The sequence below is a fragment of the Thamnophis sirtalis genome, unplaced genomic scaffold (assembly GCF_051295495.1).
Source record: "Thamnophis sirtalis isolate CommonGarterSnake01/CBP01778 unplaced genomic scaffold, rThaSir2_p1.2 scaffold_5, whole genome shotgun sequence".
Lineage (NCBI taxonomy): Eukaryota > Metazoa > Chordata > Lepidosauria > Squamata > Natricidae > Thamnophis > Thamnophis sirtalis.
In genome coordinates this window covers 81,205,635-81,227,025 of record NW_028261385.1, presented here as the reverse complement: position 1 = coordinate 81,227,025, position 21,391 = coordinate 81,205,635, and the positions used below count along the sequence as shown (strand labels likewise).

Sequence of the window (21,391 nt, the reverse complement as noted above, 5' to 3'; positions counted from 1 at the left end):
CATTCAACATTCTGTTTTCCAAATATGACCGCCTTTCAGAATGGTTTGGGGGTATACATAAGGAAAAAGAAAAGTGAAAATCAGAATACAGAGAATCAGTAAAGAAACAGAAAAAAGAAATTTCAATATCCTAGTGGTATAAATACAAAGATGCAGCAGACTGAGGAGCATCTTTCAAAAGAACCAATCTTCCAGATTCCACTTTTGAAAAGAGGTCACATTCCTTCATCTTCATTATGAAGACACAATTTTGGTTTCTGCAAATCTGTCTAGTGATGTTCCTCACCAAAGTCTCATCTCAGCACTGCGATCAACTTCACAGCAGACTACAAGAAGCCAACAAAGGAAACCTGGAACTCTTGGGAAGTCATATGGGAGCCACCATTCCCTTCCAATGTATTGGAGATATTGTAGACTTCTCACCTCTCAATGAAGAACATTTAATGAGCATGAATGAAGCATCTCAGGAAGAGGATGCCAAAATAGCGATAAAAGAAATGCTCCAACAAACAGACCTCATCTTCAAACAAGTTCATGCTGAATTGTTTTGGGATGAGAATTCTCTAAGAAATTTCCATACTGGATTGGATCAGCAGATTAAGAATCTGGAAACATGCCAAAATGCAGAGTCAGGCACTGGCACCGTATCGAGTCCAAGGGATCAGAAACAGCAGCTCACCAGATTAAGAGTGAAGAGGTATTTTCAAGGGCTGAATGATTTCATGACAGATAAGAAACACAGCTCCTGCGCCTGGGAGATTGTCCAGATCCAGCTCAGAGAATGTTTCCTTTTGATTCATCAACTTATCCAAAGGATTCCAACTCAAGGTATCAAGTACTTCTTAAACATTATTTTTCATTAGAATTGAAAGGGAAATGGGGAAATTAGGAAAATTTACAGTTACTTCTTATGATATGTACATCAAAATTCTGTCTTCCCCCAAAAAATTGATGATTCTTTTGAGAAACAATGTATGAATTACCTGACTATTATGTTTGATGTCATTGTCAATATCATTGACAATATTTTTGTTAACAACCTACATTGAGAGTTTTCTGTAATCCTATATAGGAATAATTGCTACACTCTTTGTCCACCTTAACTATAGTGGTTCCCACTGAATATGTTATGCTAGGAATTTTCTGTTTCACCTCTGAATTTTCCTTCAAGTAACCTTTAGATCCCTAACACAAGGAACTATGAAGAATCAACTTTTCTCAACAAGTGATGGCCCAATTCAATTGTGAACCCTGTGAATCTAGGATTATCAAATGGTGTCCATAAAAAAAAATCATTCTATAAAAATATCTCACTCTACAATGCTCCACCATTAAAATTCTTTTAAAAGGCCTCTGACTGGCGATTTTGCATCTAAAAAAGATGCAGATGTGGTGATTATAGCTTTAATATATAGCTGGACCTAAATCTTTAGCATTTAGACTACTTCTTTTGATTCAGTTACTACAATCTTTGACCTTTGAATGTTACAAAAGGGAAAAATTGAATGGCAACTCAATCTGCTATAAGAATAATAGGGCTACGCAAATAAATGCATAACACAATTTGTTCATGAGGGAAATGCCTCTCTGGATCTACTTCTCAAATGGTGAAGTAGAAGCAGTTATGTCAAGGCGTGTCCTGATCATCTGAGCACCATTGAACGATTTGTACGGCTCTAATAAGTAAAATCATACAATTTTCATGAATCCAACATTTTAGGAATTCCTTGGTTTAAATTAGGCTAGGTGGAGAAATATAGTACATTTTTATTCCACGCATGGATACCCCAATGTTTATTAATTTGAATTAAAATCCTTAATAGTTTAATTGTTAACATGAATAGGAATTTCTAACTGTTTTTCCTTTTCCTTCTAGCCTGACTTGCTCCCTATGATGCAATATGAAAAGCAGCAATATGAAGCCACTCAACTTTCACTCAGTGCCTTTCACTTATTCCTAGAAAGCGTCTGACATTTCCTCTTTCTACTTTCTCTTTGACTGCATTGCTTCACCATGTTATGAACTGAAAAGCAAAATAAAACAATTCAGTTATGAACTGAAAAGCAAAATAAAACAATTGCCTTATTCAAAAAAAAAGGACCCAAAACATGAAAATCCATAGAAAAAGTCCTCCCGAAACAAAAGGAAAGACTTTCTGCAAAATTTGTCAGGCTTCACTTCTACAGATTCCAATGTGGACTTTATCCAAGAATTCTGCACGAAAAGATAAAATTATGTTCTTTCATTCATCCCATTCCCTTAAATGTAATGCATGTTTCTAGGGTATTATATGCAGGGTAAAAATACATGATCTTAAAATCAGATGAAACCAGTAGAATTTAAATTGTGCCTAACTGGACTCAATGATACAAGGAGGTTTCAGTTAACTAACAGGGACAGTTGACATGAGACGAGAGAGGAAAATTTATCACCATTGTAACCCAGGGAAACCACACCAACCAGAATGGAACCAGATGAAAGTAGTTTCCACTATATTTTGTATTGAAACACAGCAAAAGATGCCGCAATGCACCTGCAGAACTGATTCAATGACTACGGAAAGTTCCGTGATTCATTTGACTCTCCGAGACCACTTGAACCACAAAGCCAATAAAGAGAAGCAATTTCAGGAGAGATAACAAGCCAATATTGCTAACTTTTCTTTCTTTGGATACAAATTATGCGGAGATATTTTTCTAGGGATAAAATTAGGTAGGAAATACTCCAACGGAATAGATGCGATCCAATATAACTACTGAGTACAGATGTTGAAGGGCCGTAGAAATAGTACTGGTGAAACTATTTTACAAACTATCTTTATTCTTTTTAAAAAAATATTAATTTCACTAGAGAATTACAGTATTATTTATTTATTTATTTATTTATTTATTTATTTATTTATTTATTTATTTATTTATTTATGTTTTGTCTTTGTAACAAAACAATGTCTACTGTATAACAATGTATGCTGGCCAAAATTTATTTATTATTCATTTATATACATTATTTATCTATTTATTTATGCTATATGTTTATACTATCCTAGTCTTCATTGCTATGTTATAAAATTCAAGAAGTCTCTCTATTAAAATGCTAACTTCAAATAAAATTGGTAGTTTGGATTATTTCATCTATTTTAGTGTAGGCATTTAGCTTCCCTCCAGTGGTGGTTTGCTAACCAGTTTACTACCGGTTCGCTTGTGCTTGCGCGCACGCTCATGTGCATGCGCAGAAATTTCAGTGCATACCCAGAAGCATCCAGGTGGATGGGCGGAGCCTTCTGCCGCCGCTACTACTGGTTTGGACAAACTGGGCCAAATCAGGAGCCACCCACCTTTCCTTCCTTCCTTCCTTCCTTCCTTCCTTCCTTCCTTCCTTCCTTCCTTCCTTCCTTCCTTCCTTCCTTCCTTCCTTCTTTCCTTCCTTCTATGTGGTAGGATCTTTTGCAGCTTTATTTGGAAAAAAACTAAATTAGAAATCACCAAGTTTGTTTCCATGAATGTATAGAATTATGGTATTACAATTGTACTTTTTATAATAATCATAAATCATATACATTATAAAAGATAATATCATACAAATTCACGAAACCCAAATTTTAGTCATTCTCCCACAATCAAAACAATCAGAAATCCTCCTTTAACAAAGTTGTAAAATGTGTTAATTCATGAAGCTGTTTCCATAGTATTTGATCACATCTTGATTGACACAAACACTGGCATGTTGTCGTATAAGTGTTTAAACTATAATCTGCATTGAAATCATAACACATTTTTATTACTGTTATTTTTTTAAATTTATTTATATCCTACCTTTATTTTTTATTACAAATAACTCAAAATGACAAACATATCCAACACACCTCACTTTTCCTGTTTCAACAACCTGTGAGGTAGATTGGGCAGAGAGAAAGTGACTGGCCCAAAGATCATACAGCTGGCTTTCATGACTAAGGGAAGATCTGAACTCATGACCTCTCACTTTCTGGCCCAGTGCCTTAACCACTAGACCATACTGGCTCTTCAGTTCAATATCTTGAACTGTTTGAAGACAGTTCAAGATATTATTTTCATAGATGATAAAAATTAATGTTTCTTCTCTCCACAATACAATTGCCTGCTTTTTATTGTTCCTTCTTTCAACCAAATTAAATATAAAAATGTTAATGCAAATCCATTTTGGACAATTCTTGTGCTTGTAGGGCACAAATAGGATTTTGACTCAGTGACGTTAAAGCAGATAAAACCACAATTCATTGAAGTGATTTAGGATTCCCCCAGTTTTCATTGTCCCCAGTTCAACAGAAGATAATGTCAAACAAAATAATATTTATCACAAAGCAAGGGCTAAAATTTTAAGATATTTCTATAGTGTACTGTACTTCTGGTTCAGTGTCAAGTTCAACAGAAGTATTAGATTTTCAGATTTAGTTCTACATTGTAAACAATGACTTGCACTAGTTTTTTTTCTTCATAAAATCATTTTTTTCCTTTTGTCATTAAAGATTGGTGTATTCTTTGTTATAAACAGAACAGAAAAAGAGAGAGACAGAGTTTGCTTACAAGGAGTTCCAGTTCAGTGGACAGCAGAAAACAGCCAGCAAAATATTGTTTTTATTCTTATGTTGCAAACCTATGATTTTGGGCAATTGTGTGGAGCAATTCCGCAATCAGATAATCAGATGATGTTCAACTGAATAGACACAGAGTATAACCTGGGTTCCTGTCCTGTAACTGGGCATAGAATAAGGCTCTGCATAGACTACTTCAGTTACACCAGGGGTGTCAAACTCATGGCCCGTGGCCCAGATTCGGCCCACGGGGTGCTTAGATTTGGCAGTGGACCTGTGCTGGAAACAGTGAAGGCAGTGGTAAAATTCAAATTTTTTAAATACCGGTTCTGTGCGCGTGGCTTGGTGGGCGTGGTAGGACTTGGTGGGCGTGGCTTGGTGGGTGTGGCAGAGGAAGGATACTGCAAAATCTCAATTCCCACCCTACTCTGGGGCCAGCCAGAGGTGGCATTTTCCAGTTCTCCGAACTACTCAAAATTTCCACTATTTGTTCTCTGAACTACTCAATGTTTCTGCTACCATTTCTCCAGAACCTGCTGGATTTCACCCCTGAGGGAAGAACTGGCCCATGGTGCCTCTGCCAGCAAAAATGGAGCCTGGGCTGGCTGTGAGTGACCTCCGCAAGCTCCATTTTTGTGGTAATGGGCTGCAGAAGGGCATTGCAGTTGAAAATGGAACCTGGGCAGGCCATGCACAGCCCCGCCAAGCTCCATTTTTGCTAGCAGAGGTCTACAGGAGGCCATCGCAGCTGAAAACGAAGCTCAATGAATGACAGCGAACTGGCCACATCCCTGGCCATTACACTAATACTTGAAGTGCTCTATCGATGTAGAAAGAAAACATCATCATTCAGATACCCCTGATCAGGCTTTCATCCCAGTTCAGACAGAAAATAACCAACCCCATTACAAGAAATAGCCATATACAGGTAGTTCTCAACTTACAACACTTCATTTAATGAATATTCGAAGTTACAATGGCACTGGAAAAAAGTGACCATTTTTCACACTTACAATCATTGCAGCATCCCCATGGTTACAAGATCAAAACTCTGACACTTTGAGAACCGATTCATATTTATAATAGTGGCAGTGTCCTGGGGTCATGAGATCACTTTTTGTGACCTTCTGACAAGCAAAGTTAAGGGGGAAATCAGATTCACTTAACAACAGTGTTACTAACTTAACAACTACACTAATTCACTGAATGACCATAGCAAGAAAGATCACAAATTCACTTAACAGATGTCTCGATTAGCAACATAAATTGTGGGCTCAATTATGGTCGTAAATCAAGGTCTACCTGTATGTTTGCATTGTTTATTTATAGTAGTTCTCACTTAACAATGAGCACTCAGCAACACAGTCATAAAATGCAATATCATGTGACTGGACTAATTTAACAATGGCTATTGCGTTATTAAGCAAATCTCTTGTAGTGCCAGAATTCCACTGTCATGTGGTCACTATTTGTGACCTCCTGTCAACTTTCCTGTTAACTTTGCTTGTCAGAAGTCAGCAGTCAAGGTTACAAATGAAGATCACTTGACTGTGGGACACTGCAATCATCATAATTGTGAGCCAGTTTGTCAATCATAATCTTGTGCTAGTGGGCACAATTCAATGGTTGCAACTATGGGGAAGGATCATAATTCCCCTCATTCAGTGACATCTTAACTATGAACAGTCTTTGAATGGTTGGTCGCTAACTGAGGACTACTTGTGAACAAACCACCATTCTGAATGAAGTATATTCTTGCTATTAGCAAAGAATATTTGGGGATGATTGGCGAACTTACCAAAGATGGTTATGTTAAAATGTACCTGTTTTACATAAATAAACTTTCTATATATCCTGTTACACAGTTCAATCATTATTTTAATAAAATAAAAACTATTATTATTTTCCAGCAAATTTTCTGGAAAAATTAAATAAACAATTTCCCCTGGTATTCACTTTCTTTCATTTTAATCAGCGCCATTTATGTAGCAAAAATATCTGAATACAGAATGTTGAATAGAGACCCCAAATCTTCTCTAACTCCAAATGGTAAAAGTAGTATTGACTATTTTATATATTTGGATATTGTTATGGATGGAAATGTATTTATAATTGTTTATGCAGATATATCAAATTTATTCTGATCTCGTAAGTAGTTATCACTACATTCAATTGTTCCTTCTTGAAAAACAGTGTGATACAAATTCAATGAAGTTGAACTTTTTTTCTGGAAATATTTTGAAGGGGAAAAAAATCCTATTATCTAGACTTCCATTGTTTCTTCTAGACCTAAAAATGGGGGAGGAAGAATTGTCTTTTAACCAAGTTCTCAAATTATTAATTCAAATGACTATGACACAATCCAGAATATCCTTGCAGTATCTCTTAATTAGTTGTCTACCAAATGATAAAAACTGAGATTCCTGTCTTCTTACTGAAACAGGAATTGAGCTTTTGAGTCATCTTTGGCTTCCAGCTATCTATCCCTGAAGTGAGGCCACATATAGGCCTAGAAACCAAGTGGCTATGAGTTCTAGACCTGCTTTAGGCATGAAAGGCAGCTGGTAACTTTGGGCCAGTCTCTGTCACTCCAATTCACCTCACAGGATGGTTGTTGTGGGGAAAATAGGAGAAGGAAAAAGTACGGTGTAAATTTGCCACCTTGAGTTATTTACAAAAAACAATAAAGGCAATATATAAGTAGTCCTTAACTTACAAGCGTTTGTTTAGTGACCATTCAAAGTTATAAGCGCTGAAAAAAGTGACCTATGACCATTTTTTATACTTATGACCGTTGTAGCTTCCTCGTGGTCACGTGATCAAAATTCAGACACTCAGCAACCGGTTCATATTTATGACAGTTGCAGTACCCCGAGGTCATGTGATCATGTTTTGTGACCTTCTGACAAGCAAAGTCAATGGGGAAGGCAAGATTCACTTAACAACTGTGTTACTAACTTAGCAATTGCAGTGATTTACTTAACAACTGTGGCAGGAAAGGGTATAAAAAAGGGTTAAATGCACTTAACAAATGTCTCGCTTAGCAATAGCAATTTTGGCCACAATTATGGTGGTAAATTAAGAACTATCTGTATAAATCAAACAAACAAACCAGTGGTGGATTCCCACCCGTTCGACCCAGTTTGGCCAAACCGGTAGTGGTAGGGCGGCCTGGGTTGCTGGAACCAGCAGCGACCCAAGCCTGCCACACCCCTGAACTGGTTCTCTGGTCGGCGCCATTGGTGGTGCCATCTTGTTTTTTAGTTCTGCGCAAGCGCAGAACAATTTCTATTGAACTCTGCATGCGCGCCTAGTGCATCCAGCATCCACACACGAGCAAACCAGCAGTAGCACCAGCCAGAACCCATCCCTGAAACAAACTGCTTGGAATTTGCAATACAATTCACAGTACCCAATTCTTGAATGTACAGCTGATTCTGACTCCAGTTGTGCATTTACACTTCCAAATCCATTAACAGTATTCATGTGCAGATAGGTTTCAACCTATTTGATCCCTGCAGGATTGAGAAACTGACCTCATTTAAAGAGGCAATCAGATTAGCTGCAGTAAACTCCACTAGATATTTTTAAAAAAAAACATAATTTTAATTAAAAGAAAAATTAGCAAAGAAAATTCCACAGCTTGAAATCACAGGCTGACAACCCAAAACTGAAAGTGAAATTGAGAGGGAGGGGGGAAAAAAGAAGAAGAATGCATATTCCGGTTGAACAGATTGGGAAATTTTTCAAGCTAAAATGGACTAATTGAAAACAGAAATGGTGATATCTAAGGCAAGAATGTAGTTATTACTCTGTGACAGATGAGTTTATTTTGAATTAAAATTGAGTTAAATAATTGAGTTTATCTCACAAAGAATGTACCCTGTTTTCCAAAAAATAAGACCTCACAAGATAATAAGCCCAATCGGGCTTTTGAGCATGTGCGCTAAAATAATCCCTCCCCAAAAATAATCCCTCCCTGAAAATATTGCAACACAGCAGCAGCCATGAGGTGACCATGCTCGCCGCCTCCTGCACCTCAAAAATAATAAGACTTCCCCAAAAATAAGCCCAAGCACTTATTTTGGGGGTCAAAAGAAAATAAGATCCTGTCTTATTTTCGGGGAAACGCAGTATACAGTTCTTGGTGATCATCACGGCAGTCCCCAGTCTTTTGGGCCCCAGGGGCCACTTTTTCTATGGAGCGGAGGGTTTTGCATACTATTTGCATCCCACAGATGAGGCTTTGCTTGTTTGCGTGGCCCAGTTGCTGGCATGTCACGGACCAGTTCTGATCCACGAACCAGGGGATGGGGACCCTGGATCTATTATGTCCAGTGCAGCCAAATGTGAGAATGTTGATGCAATCAAACTTTGCATCATTCTAAAGCTGATACTTCAGTATCAGATACTTGTGCTTCAAACAAAGCAAATGCATTTATAAAAGTCATCCTTTTTAACCCTACCATTACAAGCAATCCTTCTTCAACTTGAAATTCTGTGTGTCATTTGAGATTAAAACTTCTAACCTTGAATTATGAGATTTGTAGTCCTGACACTTTCAGATGGGCCAAGATTGGAAAGATTGCTCTGGTTTATGCCATAATAAGTAAATGCATAAGGAAAAGTTTGAGACAATTCTAGTTGGATTCCTCCAGTTTATTCCCAACAAAATTATAAGCATCACACATGTAAGTAGAATCAAGCCAACTAAGTACATCTCCTAAGAAAAAGATGGGATCTAATGCTACCATGTTTTTTGCTGCAAAACTCCAGAGGACCCGTAGGTGGCATCGGAATTGTCTACAATGTTTTGTTGCCATCTAGTGGTTCCCCCAAGCTAAGATATAAAATACAGGTAGTCCTCAACCTATGACCACAATTGAGACTCAAATTTATGTTGTTAAGTGTAAAATTTGTTAAGTGAGTTTTGCCCCATTTTACGACTTTTCTCACCACCTTTGTAGAGTGAATCACTGCAGTTCTTAAATTACTAGGACAGTTGTTAAGAGAATCTGGTTTCCCCCTTGACTTTGCTAGTCAGAAGGTTGCAAAAGGAGATCACATGACCCTGGAACATGGCAACCATCATAAATGTGAGTCAGTTGTCATGCATCCCAATGTAAATCTCATGACCATGGGTATGCTGCCAAGGTCCTAAGTGTGAAAAATGGTCATAACTCACTTTTTTCTGTGCCGTTGTAACTTAGAACGGTCACTAAGTGAATTGTTGTAAATCAAGTACTACCTGTACTTTTAACAATTGATATTCCAAAGCAAATTGCCTTGAAGATTAAAGTTAATTATCGTTTGGGTTATTCATATTTTGCCTTTCTTTCAGGAGCTACAACATAGTTGTAATCAGGGAGACGGGGGTAACATAGGATTTGCCAACCCATTTCAAGGACCCTGTTGTTAATTAGTTGTGAAGTAGTGTCTGAACCATCGCAACCCCATGGACAACGTTCTTCCAGGCCTTCCTGTCCTCTAGCATCCTCTGGAGTCCATTTCAGCTCACACCAACTGCTTTGATGACTTCATCCAGCCACCTCATTCTCTGTTGTCCCATTCTTCTTTTGCCCTCAATCTTTCCCAGCATTAGGCTCTTCTCCAGTGAGTCCTTCCTTCTCATTAGGTGGCCAAAGGATTTGAGTTTCATCTTCAGGATCTGGCCTTCTAAAGAGCAGTCAGAGTTGATCTCCTCTAGGACTGACCGGTTGGATTGCCTTGCAGTCCAAGGGACTCGCAGGAGTCTTCTCCAGCACCATAGTTCAAAGGCCTCAATTCTTTGGTGCTCAGCCTTCTTTATGCTCCAACTTTCACAGCCATATATTGCAGCTGTATTCAAGGACCCTACAAACAACTAAAGAAAGGGTTTCCCAGGCTAACTTACAGTATTTCATAGACTTTGGGTGAAAAAAAATTGAAATAATGTTGTAGCTCCTGAAGGAAAGAAAGAAAGAATATAAATAACTCATCCCTGATGCTGATATGGATAACATTTATGTAGCCTTAACTCCAATGTTTTCTGTATCCCAAAATACCTAGCAGCTACAACCTGTGCAGTTGACAAACGGAGTCAGGAAAAGGTAGCATAATGCCGGACTAATTTTCCCACTTCCAATGCAATGGATGGATTTCCATAAGGGCTGCATAAATGAGGAAAATGAGGAAGTTTTCCTAATGGGGTGACATGATAGCAGTGTTCCAATATTTGAGGGGCTGCCACAAAAGGGAGGGAGTCAACCAATTTTTCAAAGAACATGAAGGCAAGACAAGAAACAATGGATGGAAACAAGAAGACAAGCAGCCTAGAAACTAAGGACAAATTTCCTAACAGTGGAAGAACTTGCCTTCAGAAGTTGTGAGTGCTCCAACCCTGGAGATTTTACAGCCAGGAGTAGAAAATCTCCAATTCTGTTATTCTGTAAAAGTAAAAAAGTCATGGATGGGTCAAGCTCAAACAAAGCTGAGTGTGCATTTGAATTACTATATCACACTGAATATTCAGATTATCCTAAGTATTTTTAATGAGCATCTAACTGACTAGTTCGCCCTGTGTAGAAGACGGTGCAAATTACTGTCTTGGCCAAATAACCTCTCATAAACTGGAAGACAAGCACACAACTGGACCAGAGGTGGTATTCAGCAGGTTCTGACCAGTTCTAGAGAACCGGTAGTGGAAATTTGAGTAGTTCGGAGAACTGGTAAATACCACCTCTGGCTGGCCCCGCCCCCATCTATTCTCTGCCTCCCAAGTCCCAGCTAATCGGGAGGGAATGGAGATTTTACAGTATCCTTCCCCTGGAGTGGAGTGGGAATGGAGATTTTACAGTATCCTTCCCCTGCCACATCCACCAAGCCACACCCACCACGTCATGCCATGCCCACAGATCCAGTAGTAAAAATTTTTTGAATCCCACCACTGAACTGGACTGCAAATCCCATAACGTTCAATCATGGAAATTGTAGTCTAAAATCTGCAAAAGACATTGAGGATTACTTAGCTAGTATTCACCAATCTTCTGTCCCTAGAGATTGCATAAGTACAATATAGCTTTCCTCATCTCTGACAATTAGCTAGACCAGCTGGGGAAAAATGTATGCTGTAGTCCAAAAATAGACAGAGAATACATCCTCACCCCAATTTCAAATTCCATCTCATCTGTCATCTTTGATGCATTCTGTCTGCTCCACTGGGGATTTACAATACCTAATTAAAAAGAGGGGAGAAAAAACCTGATTTATCAGTCTATGCATTGGTTTCTTAGCAGTTAATGATGAAAAACATGTGATTTTCAAACTCTTTTTTAACAACGGGAATCACTCAGCAGCTGCAGAGTGACGATAGGAAAGTGAAAGTGATGACAGAAAGCCAAGCATTTGATGCTGTGGTAACTTTACCTCTAACAAATCGAAAGACAAATCTCAAAAGCTCCAAAAATAATTTGGAGTTATATTAAAAAAGGAAAATATCCATCTCTATCCTCATCAATCACTTTTTGCACATATTGATAGACTTACTGAATTTAATCAGTTAACATTAAATTATTCTCTCTCATTCTCTAATAAGGGAAAATAATATAATGCTGTTAAATTAGAGAGCTTTTTTATTTAAAAAAAGAAAGTCCTAAAATAAGAGTAATTACAGGGATTTTTAAAATAGGTTTTATAGATTATTCATTTAGTATTTGAAGTTGGTCTGTTATATAACTTGTCAAACTTCATACTCATCTTTAAAAATACGTTACAATAGGTTTATCAAGAGCCTGGGAAATAAGAAGATTCAGAAGTTCAAATGAGTATAAAGATTTATTGCATGCTTAAGCTCTCTACAAGAATCTGATCAACTAACAGTCAAGAGAAATGAGATAAGAAAGGCATTCAAAGTGGGCTGGACTTAGATCTCTTGCAGGCATGCAGGGATTCATGACTTATGACACATTTGACCCTTCCCTAGGGATCAACCTGGTCACCAAGATTTTGACATTAGATTTTATTATTAATACTGTAGTCTATTTAAAATGTGCTTTCATATCTATATGAGGAAACTTTCTGTTTAAATAGCATTAAATAGCATTAAATAGCATTAAATAGCAACCCTTCCTCCTTCCTTCCTTCCTTCCTTCCTTCCTTCCTTCCTTCCTTCCTTCCTTCCTTCCTTCCTTCCTTCCTTCATTCATTCATTCATTCATTCATTCATGTCCTCTCTCCCACCAACACTGGCAAGGCAAGCTATTTGTATATAAACATAGGGGAAAAAAACCATTCCCTTCTAACACTAATGATGTTACCTAGCTGGGAAATGAAACGTCTGCAAGAAAACAATCAAAGTCAAAGAGCACCAAAAAACCCACAATTCAACCCTCAACTACAAAATATTAACTTCTCTTGATAAATCAAATACCCATTAAGGCTGGTATGAGGCACAGGTCACCATATGAATGACTTTGATTACTGTTGTGCAAAACAATCCACTCTTATTTTTACTTTTTTTGGTAATTGATTTGATTGATTGATTTTATTATATTTATAATAAAATCAATTTATTTATTATATTTAATGGAGGATGGGGATGATGGTGGTTGTAGTTCCACCTAGATAGCTCAAACTGAAAGTCTATATTTCAATCTACCATGAAGGGGAAGAGGGTAATTCAAAAATTACCAAGCTAAATCATTGAAAATGAAAATGAAAATGAAAAATGCTAGGACTGGGGAAGTTTTCTGCAGCTCTAATAAATAAACTCAGGAAAATGGTACCCAGACTCAAACATCTCAAAGAATCCTTGAAGAAGGTCCAGGGTCTTGGCTTTCCATACGGGTCACTGAAAAGGCATCACCATGATCTCAGGTTGCTTCCAGTACATTGTCCTCTTGCTTTTACTTTCCTCTGGAATCAGAAGTCTCAACTGTAACCATATTGTGAAATGCCAACAAGATGAAACTATGAACACCATAAAGCTTTTGGAGTCAATGGGACCAAAAATGATTCCCTGGCAATGCTTCAATCAAATTCAAGACTTTGCCTTCCCAATAGGCAATGATACTGGGTCCATCAAAGAGGATGCAAGAGCAACCGTTGGTCTGATGCTGGAACAGATTAACAGAATATTTTCACAAAACTTTACCAAAGCTGAATGGAACATGACAATCACTGAACATTTTCAAATATCTCTGGACCAGCAGCTTGTGCAGTGGGAGAAGTGCTCAGTTGCAGAGACTGGAAAGAAAGCAACATTTAAAGATGTCCGTACAAAACTCAAACTGAGGAAGTACTTTTTAAGACTAGACAGGTTCCTAAAGGATGAAGAATACAGTTCTTGTGCCTGGGAAGCTGTGCGGCATGAAATTATGGGCATCCAGTTTGTATTCCTTGACCAACTTTTGAGAACTCTTCAACACTAAAGGTAAGATATTTATCTGATGTTTATTTTAAAACATGTAATAAACTATTCATCTTGAATTGTTTTCCTGTTATAAAAGTATATTTACTATGTTTCCCCGAAAATAAGACAGGCTCTTATTTTTGGGGAAACACAGTGAATATATTTTTACAGGGTCTTATTTTCTTTTTACCCCCAAAATGAGCACTTGGCCTTATTTTCAGGGAGGTCTTATTATTTTTGAAGTGCAGGAGGCTATAAGTGTGGTCACCTCATGGCTGTTGCTGTGTTGCAATATTGTTGAGGAGGGCTTATTTTTTTGGAGGATTTATTTTAGCGCATGCGCTCAAAAGCCCGATTGGGCTTCTTATCCAGGGATGTCTGGATATATATTACAATGTTGTATTTATTAGCCTGTTTTTTATACCAAAAATAATAATTTCACATTCTCCGAAGCAACCTTTCATTGGTTTAGTAAATTTATAGACCTCCAGGAGGCAGTATATAACTTGTTCCAACCTGCTTGGGATAGGTGCATGGTGGTTCATATGATTCGGATGCTTGGTGGACAAGCAACAAGTTTGAGACACGAGTGTTGCCCTGGGATAGGGTGAGCTCCTGTTCTTCACTCTGACTGGTATCCCCTGGGCAATAGTGATGTCATTGTCTAATTTTTTAAACCCCTGAAAAGCCTCAGTGTTTCTGACATGAATGCAATGAAATCCTTCTTGTGATCATTCATATATATATATATATATATATATATATATATATATATATATATATATATATATATATATATATATATATATATATACACACATACATATATACATATATATACACACACACACACACACACATACATACATACATACATACCCAGATCTTATTCTACAGAATTTAGATCTTCTATTGGAAACTAAACTCATGGTCCATTAGATGACTATGGAGTTGGGGTTTTTATTTAAGAGGCACAGTTTATCCTTCAGAATATGCATTTATTACCTATTTTTAAATTGCCACTGTTTCTTAACGTGAGCTTTTTGGACGTCAAATGCTAAAACTACATCTATCACCTAACATTTTTCTTTTTTCTTTTGCATTACAGGTTCAACAAAATTTCTGGGATGATAAGGGACACACAGCCTCATCTTGAAGCAGATACGCAAGAACAAAGGACATCACAAGAACTCTGGAACAATCATTTAACAAGAACCGAGACTTTAAATATATATATGGTTGAGATCAAGCTTTCAAACTTGACTTCTCAATCACCTGAATACAAGCCAGCAAACCTTCACCAATCCTATAAGCTTCAGATGTGATTGTCATCCTGGAGAAGTAACTACTTGAAATTTAAACATAGCATTTTAAAATTATTTATTTATTTACTTATTTTATTTATACAATTCCAGATATTATTTATTTTTTAATATTTAACATTCTGTCTTTTAAAAAAAGAGTATTTAAGTGACACATCCTTCAGATGTTATTTGTACTTAGGGGTATCACCCAAACATTGCATCACTATTTAATTTTTCTATAGTTGTAAGTAGAAGTGCAGGCATGAAATGGAATCCTGATTTGTATTTTGTCAGAACAGAACAAATATCTTAATACATTGATTTTCAGACATAAAGAAAGCCTCAAACAAGGTTGAAAAGATCCTTTCCCCAAATGATGCCAGAATACAGGTAGTCCTCAATGTATGGCCACAATTGAGCCCAACAACTCTGTTGCTAAGTGAGACCACTGTTAAGTGAGTTACCTGTCTTGTCACAGTTGTTAAGTAAATCACTGTAGTGGTTAGTAATACTGTTGTTAAGTGAATCTCACTTCCCTGTTGACTTCGCTTGTCCGGTAGCAAAAGGTGATCACATGATCCCGGGACACTAAGACTGTCATACCTATGAATCAGTTGTCAAGAATCTGAATTTTGATCACATGACTACAAGTACTACCTGTACATTCCTCAGTTTTTCCTGCCTAGAAAAACTTTGGAACTGGGAAAAATAATATTTTTAAGGATTGCTTTGACTGATAAACCTTACAGTGGCTTTCAATTGCTAGATAATTTTATCATCACTGAAACAATTCCCTGTTGTTATTATCTGACATTCATCCATGATGGTCATTTGTTGTATAGTATTTGCATTCTTTTTACTGCCTTTTATCGGTTCTACAATTTTATCAGCTATAAAATGTTTTAATAAAGTTTCCATTGTAGTTTTATAGGAAAATAATAATATTTATTTTCTAAATAAAGAGCAATCTAAATGTTCCTGAGCTTTTCTCCATTATATATAATATCAGAAATGAAGACAGCTGAAAAAGTTGAAGTCCTTTGATCTTATTTGTAAACACTCCTTCATTTACTAGTCAATCAATCAATTCATTTAGATTCAAGTTTTCAGAGATGGTGAAAAAAGTAAGGTTCTACATTTAGGCAAGAAAACCCAAATGCATAAGTATAGTATATGTGGTAGCTGGCTCAATGATGTAACTATGAGAGGGATCTTGGAGTTCAGGTGGACAATAACTTAAATATGAGCCTGCAGTGTGCTGCAGATGCCAAAAAACAACAACACAGTCCTAAGATGCATTAACAGAGGGATAGAAGCAAGATCATGTGAAGTGTTAATATCACTCTATAATACCTTGGTAAGGCCATATTTGGAATACTTCATCTAGTTTTGGTCACCACAATGTAAAAAGGATATTGATACTCTAGAAAGGGTGCAGAGAAGAGCAATGAAGATCATTAGAGGACTGGAGGCTAAAACATATAAAGAACAGTTGCTGGAATTGGGTATGTCTAGTTTAATGAAAAGTAGGACTAGGGGTGACATGATAGCAGTGTTCCAATATCTCAGGGGTTGCCACAAAGAAGAGGGAGTCAAGAGGCAGCTAAAGCACCTGAAGGCAGGACAAGAAGCAAGGGGTGGAAACTCATCAAGGAGAGAAGCAACATTGAACTAAAGAGGAATTTTCTGACAATTAGAACAATTAATCAGTGGAACAATTTGCCTCCAGAATGTTCCAACACTGGAGCATTTAAGAAGAGATTGGGCAACCATTTGTCTGAAACAATTTCCTGCCTGAGCAGGGGGTTAAAAGACCAATGTAATTTTAGGTTGCATTACTGGAAATATAATATAGTGCTAGTGAGAAGGGAATTGTCTCCACAAGTTATGAATGCTCCAACACTGGACATTTTAAAGAAGAGATTGGACAACCATTTGTCTGAAATGTTATAGGGTTTTCTACTTGGACAGGGGGTTGGACTAGATGACCTCCAAGGTTCCTTCCAACTTTTTTATTCAGTTATTCTGGGATACATCATGGCAAAGCCATATACACATAGTAAAGGGGATAAGCAAAATATATCAGTTATAGCTATCAATCCTTTACTTTGTTGCTTACTATCATGGGCTCAAAAGATGTCAGTACCTTTAGTAAACATATAAAATACCCTTCAATAAACCCTTTTCCTAGAGATCATATGGAAGCATGCAGGTTTTGTCAATACTGCAAAAATGGTTTGCCTTATGGTGGTCCAAGTGCTAAGTTCTAAGTACATATACTTTTATCCAAGTACTAGGCTAGCCAATTCGATTTAACTATTCAATATCAGTTAAATTTGATTTTTTTAATGAGAAATTGTACAGAAATATTGTACATGAAGTCCTCAATTTACAACCAGAACTGTGTCTGGAATTTTGGTTTTAAGTCATTGTGGTCATAAGTGAAGGCTCCCATATGACTGGACCTAAGTTTTTGATTGTTTTTATGGTGATTGTTAAGCAAATCACATGGCTATTAAGTGAATCCATTTATCCTGTCAGGAACCAGTGAAAACCATTGCAAATTGAGGTCATGTGACCGTGGGATGCTACAATTAGTCATAGATACAAACTAGATACAAGCCAGATTGCCAAGCACCCAAAATTTAGTCCTGTGACTGTGGGAGAGTATGGTTTGATGTTTATTGATAGATGGAACTATTTTACGAATCACGCACCCTTTCCAATACTTTGAATGGTCAATAAACTATTGGTGGTAAGTCAAGGACTATCTATAGAGGTAATCCTTGACTTACGACCACAACTGAGCTCAAAATTTCTGTTTCTAAGTGAAACATTTGTTAAGTGAATTTTGCCCCATTTTACTACTTTTCTTGCCACAGTTGTTAAATGAATTAACAAGCATGTTAAATTAGTACATGGTTGTTAAGTGAATCTGGTTTCCCCATTGACTTTGCTTGTCAGGAGGTCACCAAATGGGATCACATGACTTTGGGACACTACAACCGTCATAAATATGAGTCAGTTGCCAAGGGTCTGAATTTTGATCACATGACCATGGGGATGCTGTAAGAGTTATAAGTGTGAAAAACAGCCATAAGTTACTTTTCCAGTGACGTTGCAATTTTGAACGGTCACTAAATGAACGCACAGGTAGTCTTCACTAAGTCGAGGACTACCTGTACATTGGTGCTGCATTACCTTTAAAAGATGTTATACCTCTGCTGTGCACTAGAGGGCAAAATGAGACCAAGGCTCTATAAAGAAACTTCACTGATGCTGTAAAATTAATCACATTTGTAATGTAGTGGATTGAACATAGTTTAACAGTTGAAAAGGTGAGATCTTTCAGAAAATGTGCTGGGCAATATGCCTAACCACAGTTCCACCCAATTAATCAACTGCACACCTTTTCCATGATTTTAATCCATTCCCATTCCCCACACATTATCTTTCCCCCAGCTCTGGAGGAAAGTTCTGCAATCATTCACTTAGAGTACTTAGTTCTAATTTTTCTCAATGGGTTGAGTTTCCTTTTGTTTAAGAGAAAGAAGATTGACCCATTAAGCTATTGGGCATCCCCCCCCCCCCACCAAGGCCTTTAAAAAAATAATTTAAATGAGACTTCACTGCATATGCTGAGAGGTGGCTTCCTTTTGAAGACATATTGGTGAAAAGACTTCGTATAGTTACTTATATTTTACAAACTGCCCTCATTTAGAGACCACAATTGGGACCGGCAACTTGATTGTTAGGCGAAGCAGTTGCTAAGTGAAACTGTGACTGTGCTTAAGACCTTACTTCATCTTTCCTTTGCTTTACAGACATGCAAAGGTTGTAAATACAAGGATTTGTCAAAACGTGATTTTTTTATCACTATCATAACTGTGAAGGATTGCGAAACAAGGCAGTCACTAAATAAGGACTACTTACATTATTTATTAAGCATTTGCAGCGTTTCCCCAGTTACAGTATATCCAAATAGCCCATCATGCCAATTAACAGTCCCTAAGTGGAGTCAATTGATTGGCTTTAAAGAAAGTGAATATTAACAGCTTGCAGGAAGAATCGGTTTCTTCATACTTATTAGATGTTAATTCTTCTCTATTCCACCATGTACCTTTCCTGAAGTTGTTCAGCAATGCATTTGTGTCTAGGCATTTGTTTCCTAATTTAGTACTTTCCTAAGAGGAAAATATTTTAATTAAAGTACTATAAACTTTCAGACTTCACCTTGTTAGCAGCACCTTTGTCAACCTTGGCTGATTTCAGAAAATGAAGCTGAGCTGGACCTGGATATAATTTGGATAAAAAATTACCAGAAATATCAGGGCTGTAGGCTAGAACTCAAACTTAAAACAATTAAGCTCTTGTTTCTTTTTGGCAACCACTAATTTTAAGAACTCAAGTCTATAAATGTTTTCCTACGATGGATATAAACAATTGGCACAATATCTTTGTAGTAATTACCCTGTGGTACATAAATTGCATTACGTTTATTAATGCTGATTGACAGGTATCATTAATCATCATTTATAAACCTAACCCATCAATGGCAGAAGGAAGTGTGAGACAATCCTAAGAAGCAAACATAACTGATTGGTGTGCAAAACTCACTGGCAGGCAAAAAGGAATAAAACCTTAACCAAGATAACGTGTCCAATCTGACTCAAAGAAGATCTCACCTGTAAACCAATTATTTATCTTAGTTTGTTTGATTTTATCCTGGTTGAATAGAATAGAAAATTGAATTAAAAGCCAAATATTAAAAAGAAGTAAGAGAAAAGAAATAAAAGAGGCTATTAAATCACAAGGACTCACACTTTTCCTGTAATGAGAAATGTATGAATAGATGAGATTCCTGAAGAAAGGAGAATTAATGGTGGTATCTGAACATACTTCCCATACTGTTTCTTTCATTTTGTGTAGGTGGATCATGTTAATATATTGCAGGCTAAAGTAATGTCCCACATCTCTCTTTAGGCTGTGAGTCTGTTTCTCTTCTTGAACTACAGATGGAAGATTGGAGACCAAAACATATGAAAAATGGCTGCAGAGTTTGGGTTTGGCTAATCTAAAGAAAAGGATTAGAGATGACATGAGAGCAGTATTCCATTATTTGAGAAGCTGCCACAAAGAGGAGAGGGTCAATTTATTGAGCAGGGGACTGGACTAGAAGATCTCCAATGTCCCTTCCAGCTCCATAAATGCAGTCTAGTTGCCAAGCACCTAGAGTGGTGTCATGTGACACCCCCACCCCCCCCAGGGTTGTTAAACATCAGAATTTTGAATCTGGGTTGTAAATCCAGGACTATCTGTACCCAAATTTGAAATTGATTCAAGAGTAGGCATTGGAGGTGACCATAGCTATGTTTGAATAATACAGAGAACCATAAATTTGCCAACTGTATTTTAACATAGCTTGTTATGAAAACTGGGCTGTGCTGCTAACTTTGTGGCTTCAGGTATAGTATAAAATCAAAATGCTGGATTACGGAAGCATCTGTATATCTGGGGGCAAATTGCCAAACAAAGGTTGCATTGTCATGGCATGATGTAAGTTCTACCACATTTGTAGTGCATTATGATACACACATTTAGGGCAGAGCTTGTGGTGCAATGTTGCATGCTTGTTTCATGAAATCCAGGACTCTGCAGACCCCTTCTGTTGAGTGAAGTCAACTACTGTAAGTAAATAACAACAACAACAACAGTAGCAATAACAACAACAATAATAATGGGACTTTCGAATAGAGACGGATCATCATTTGGAATACAACACACCAGATATCACAGTTGTAGAAGACCGAAGAGTACAGTTTATTGATATTGCTGTACCAGGAGATACCAGAGTCGAAGAAAAAGAACTAGAAAAAAATCACAAAATCGGTGACCTGACCATCAAAACTACACGACTATGGATGAAACATATAACAGTGATACCCATTGTCACTGGGGCATTTGGTACCATGTCCAAGAATTTTATAAGATACATCAAGAAATTGCAGCATCCTGCAATAACACCAGCATAACTGCAAAAAAACTGTGCTGCTGGGAACATTGCATATTTTAAGAAGGTAATTGGTTGATACCTAGGGCACTGATAGCAACCCATATCAACCATTAGC

General features: G+C 37.2%; 2 protein-coding genes across 2 annotated transcripts; both read left to right on the top strand.

The window, feature by feature from the left end:
- The first annotated feature begins 236 nt into the window (after positions 1-236).
- Positions 237-1,881, top strand: LOC148045440 (interferon alpha-8-like). The gene is made up of 2 exons (XM_087717007.1): positions 237-828; positions 1,877-1,881. The coding sequence occupies exons 1-2, from the start codon at positions 237-239 to the stop codon at positions 1,879-1,881; spliced, it is 597 nt and encodes a 198-aa protein (XP_087573133.1).
- Positions 1,882-13,414: 11,533 nt separating this feature from the next.
- LOC106542110 (interferon alpha-21-like) lies at positions 13,415-13,978 on the top strand. The gene has a single exon (XM_014057758.2). It carries the CDS (start codon positions 13,415-13,417, stop codon positions 13,976-13,978), a length of 564 nt encoding a protein of 187 aa, XP_013913233.2.
- Positions 13,979-21,391: the final 7,413 nt, after the last annotated feature.

Coding starts and splice junctions, on each gene's coding strand:
- LOC148045440 (XM_087717007.1), top strand. CDS start 237: ATGAAGACACAATTTTGGTTTCTGCAAATCTGTCTAGTGATGTTCCTC.
- LOC106542110 (XM_014057758.2), top strand. CDS start 13,415: ATGATCTCAGGTTGCTTCCAGTACATTGTCCTCTTGCTTTTACTTTCC.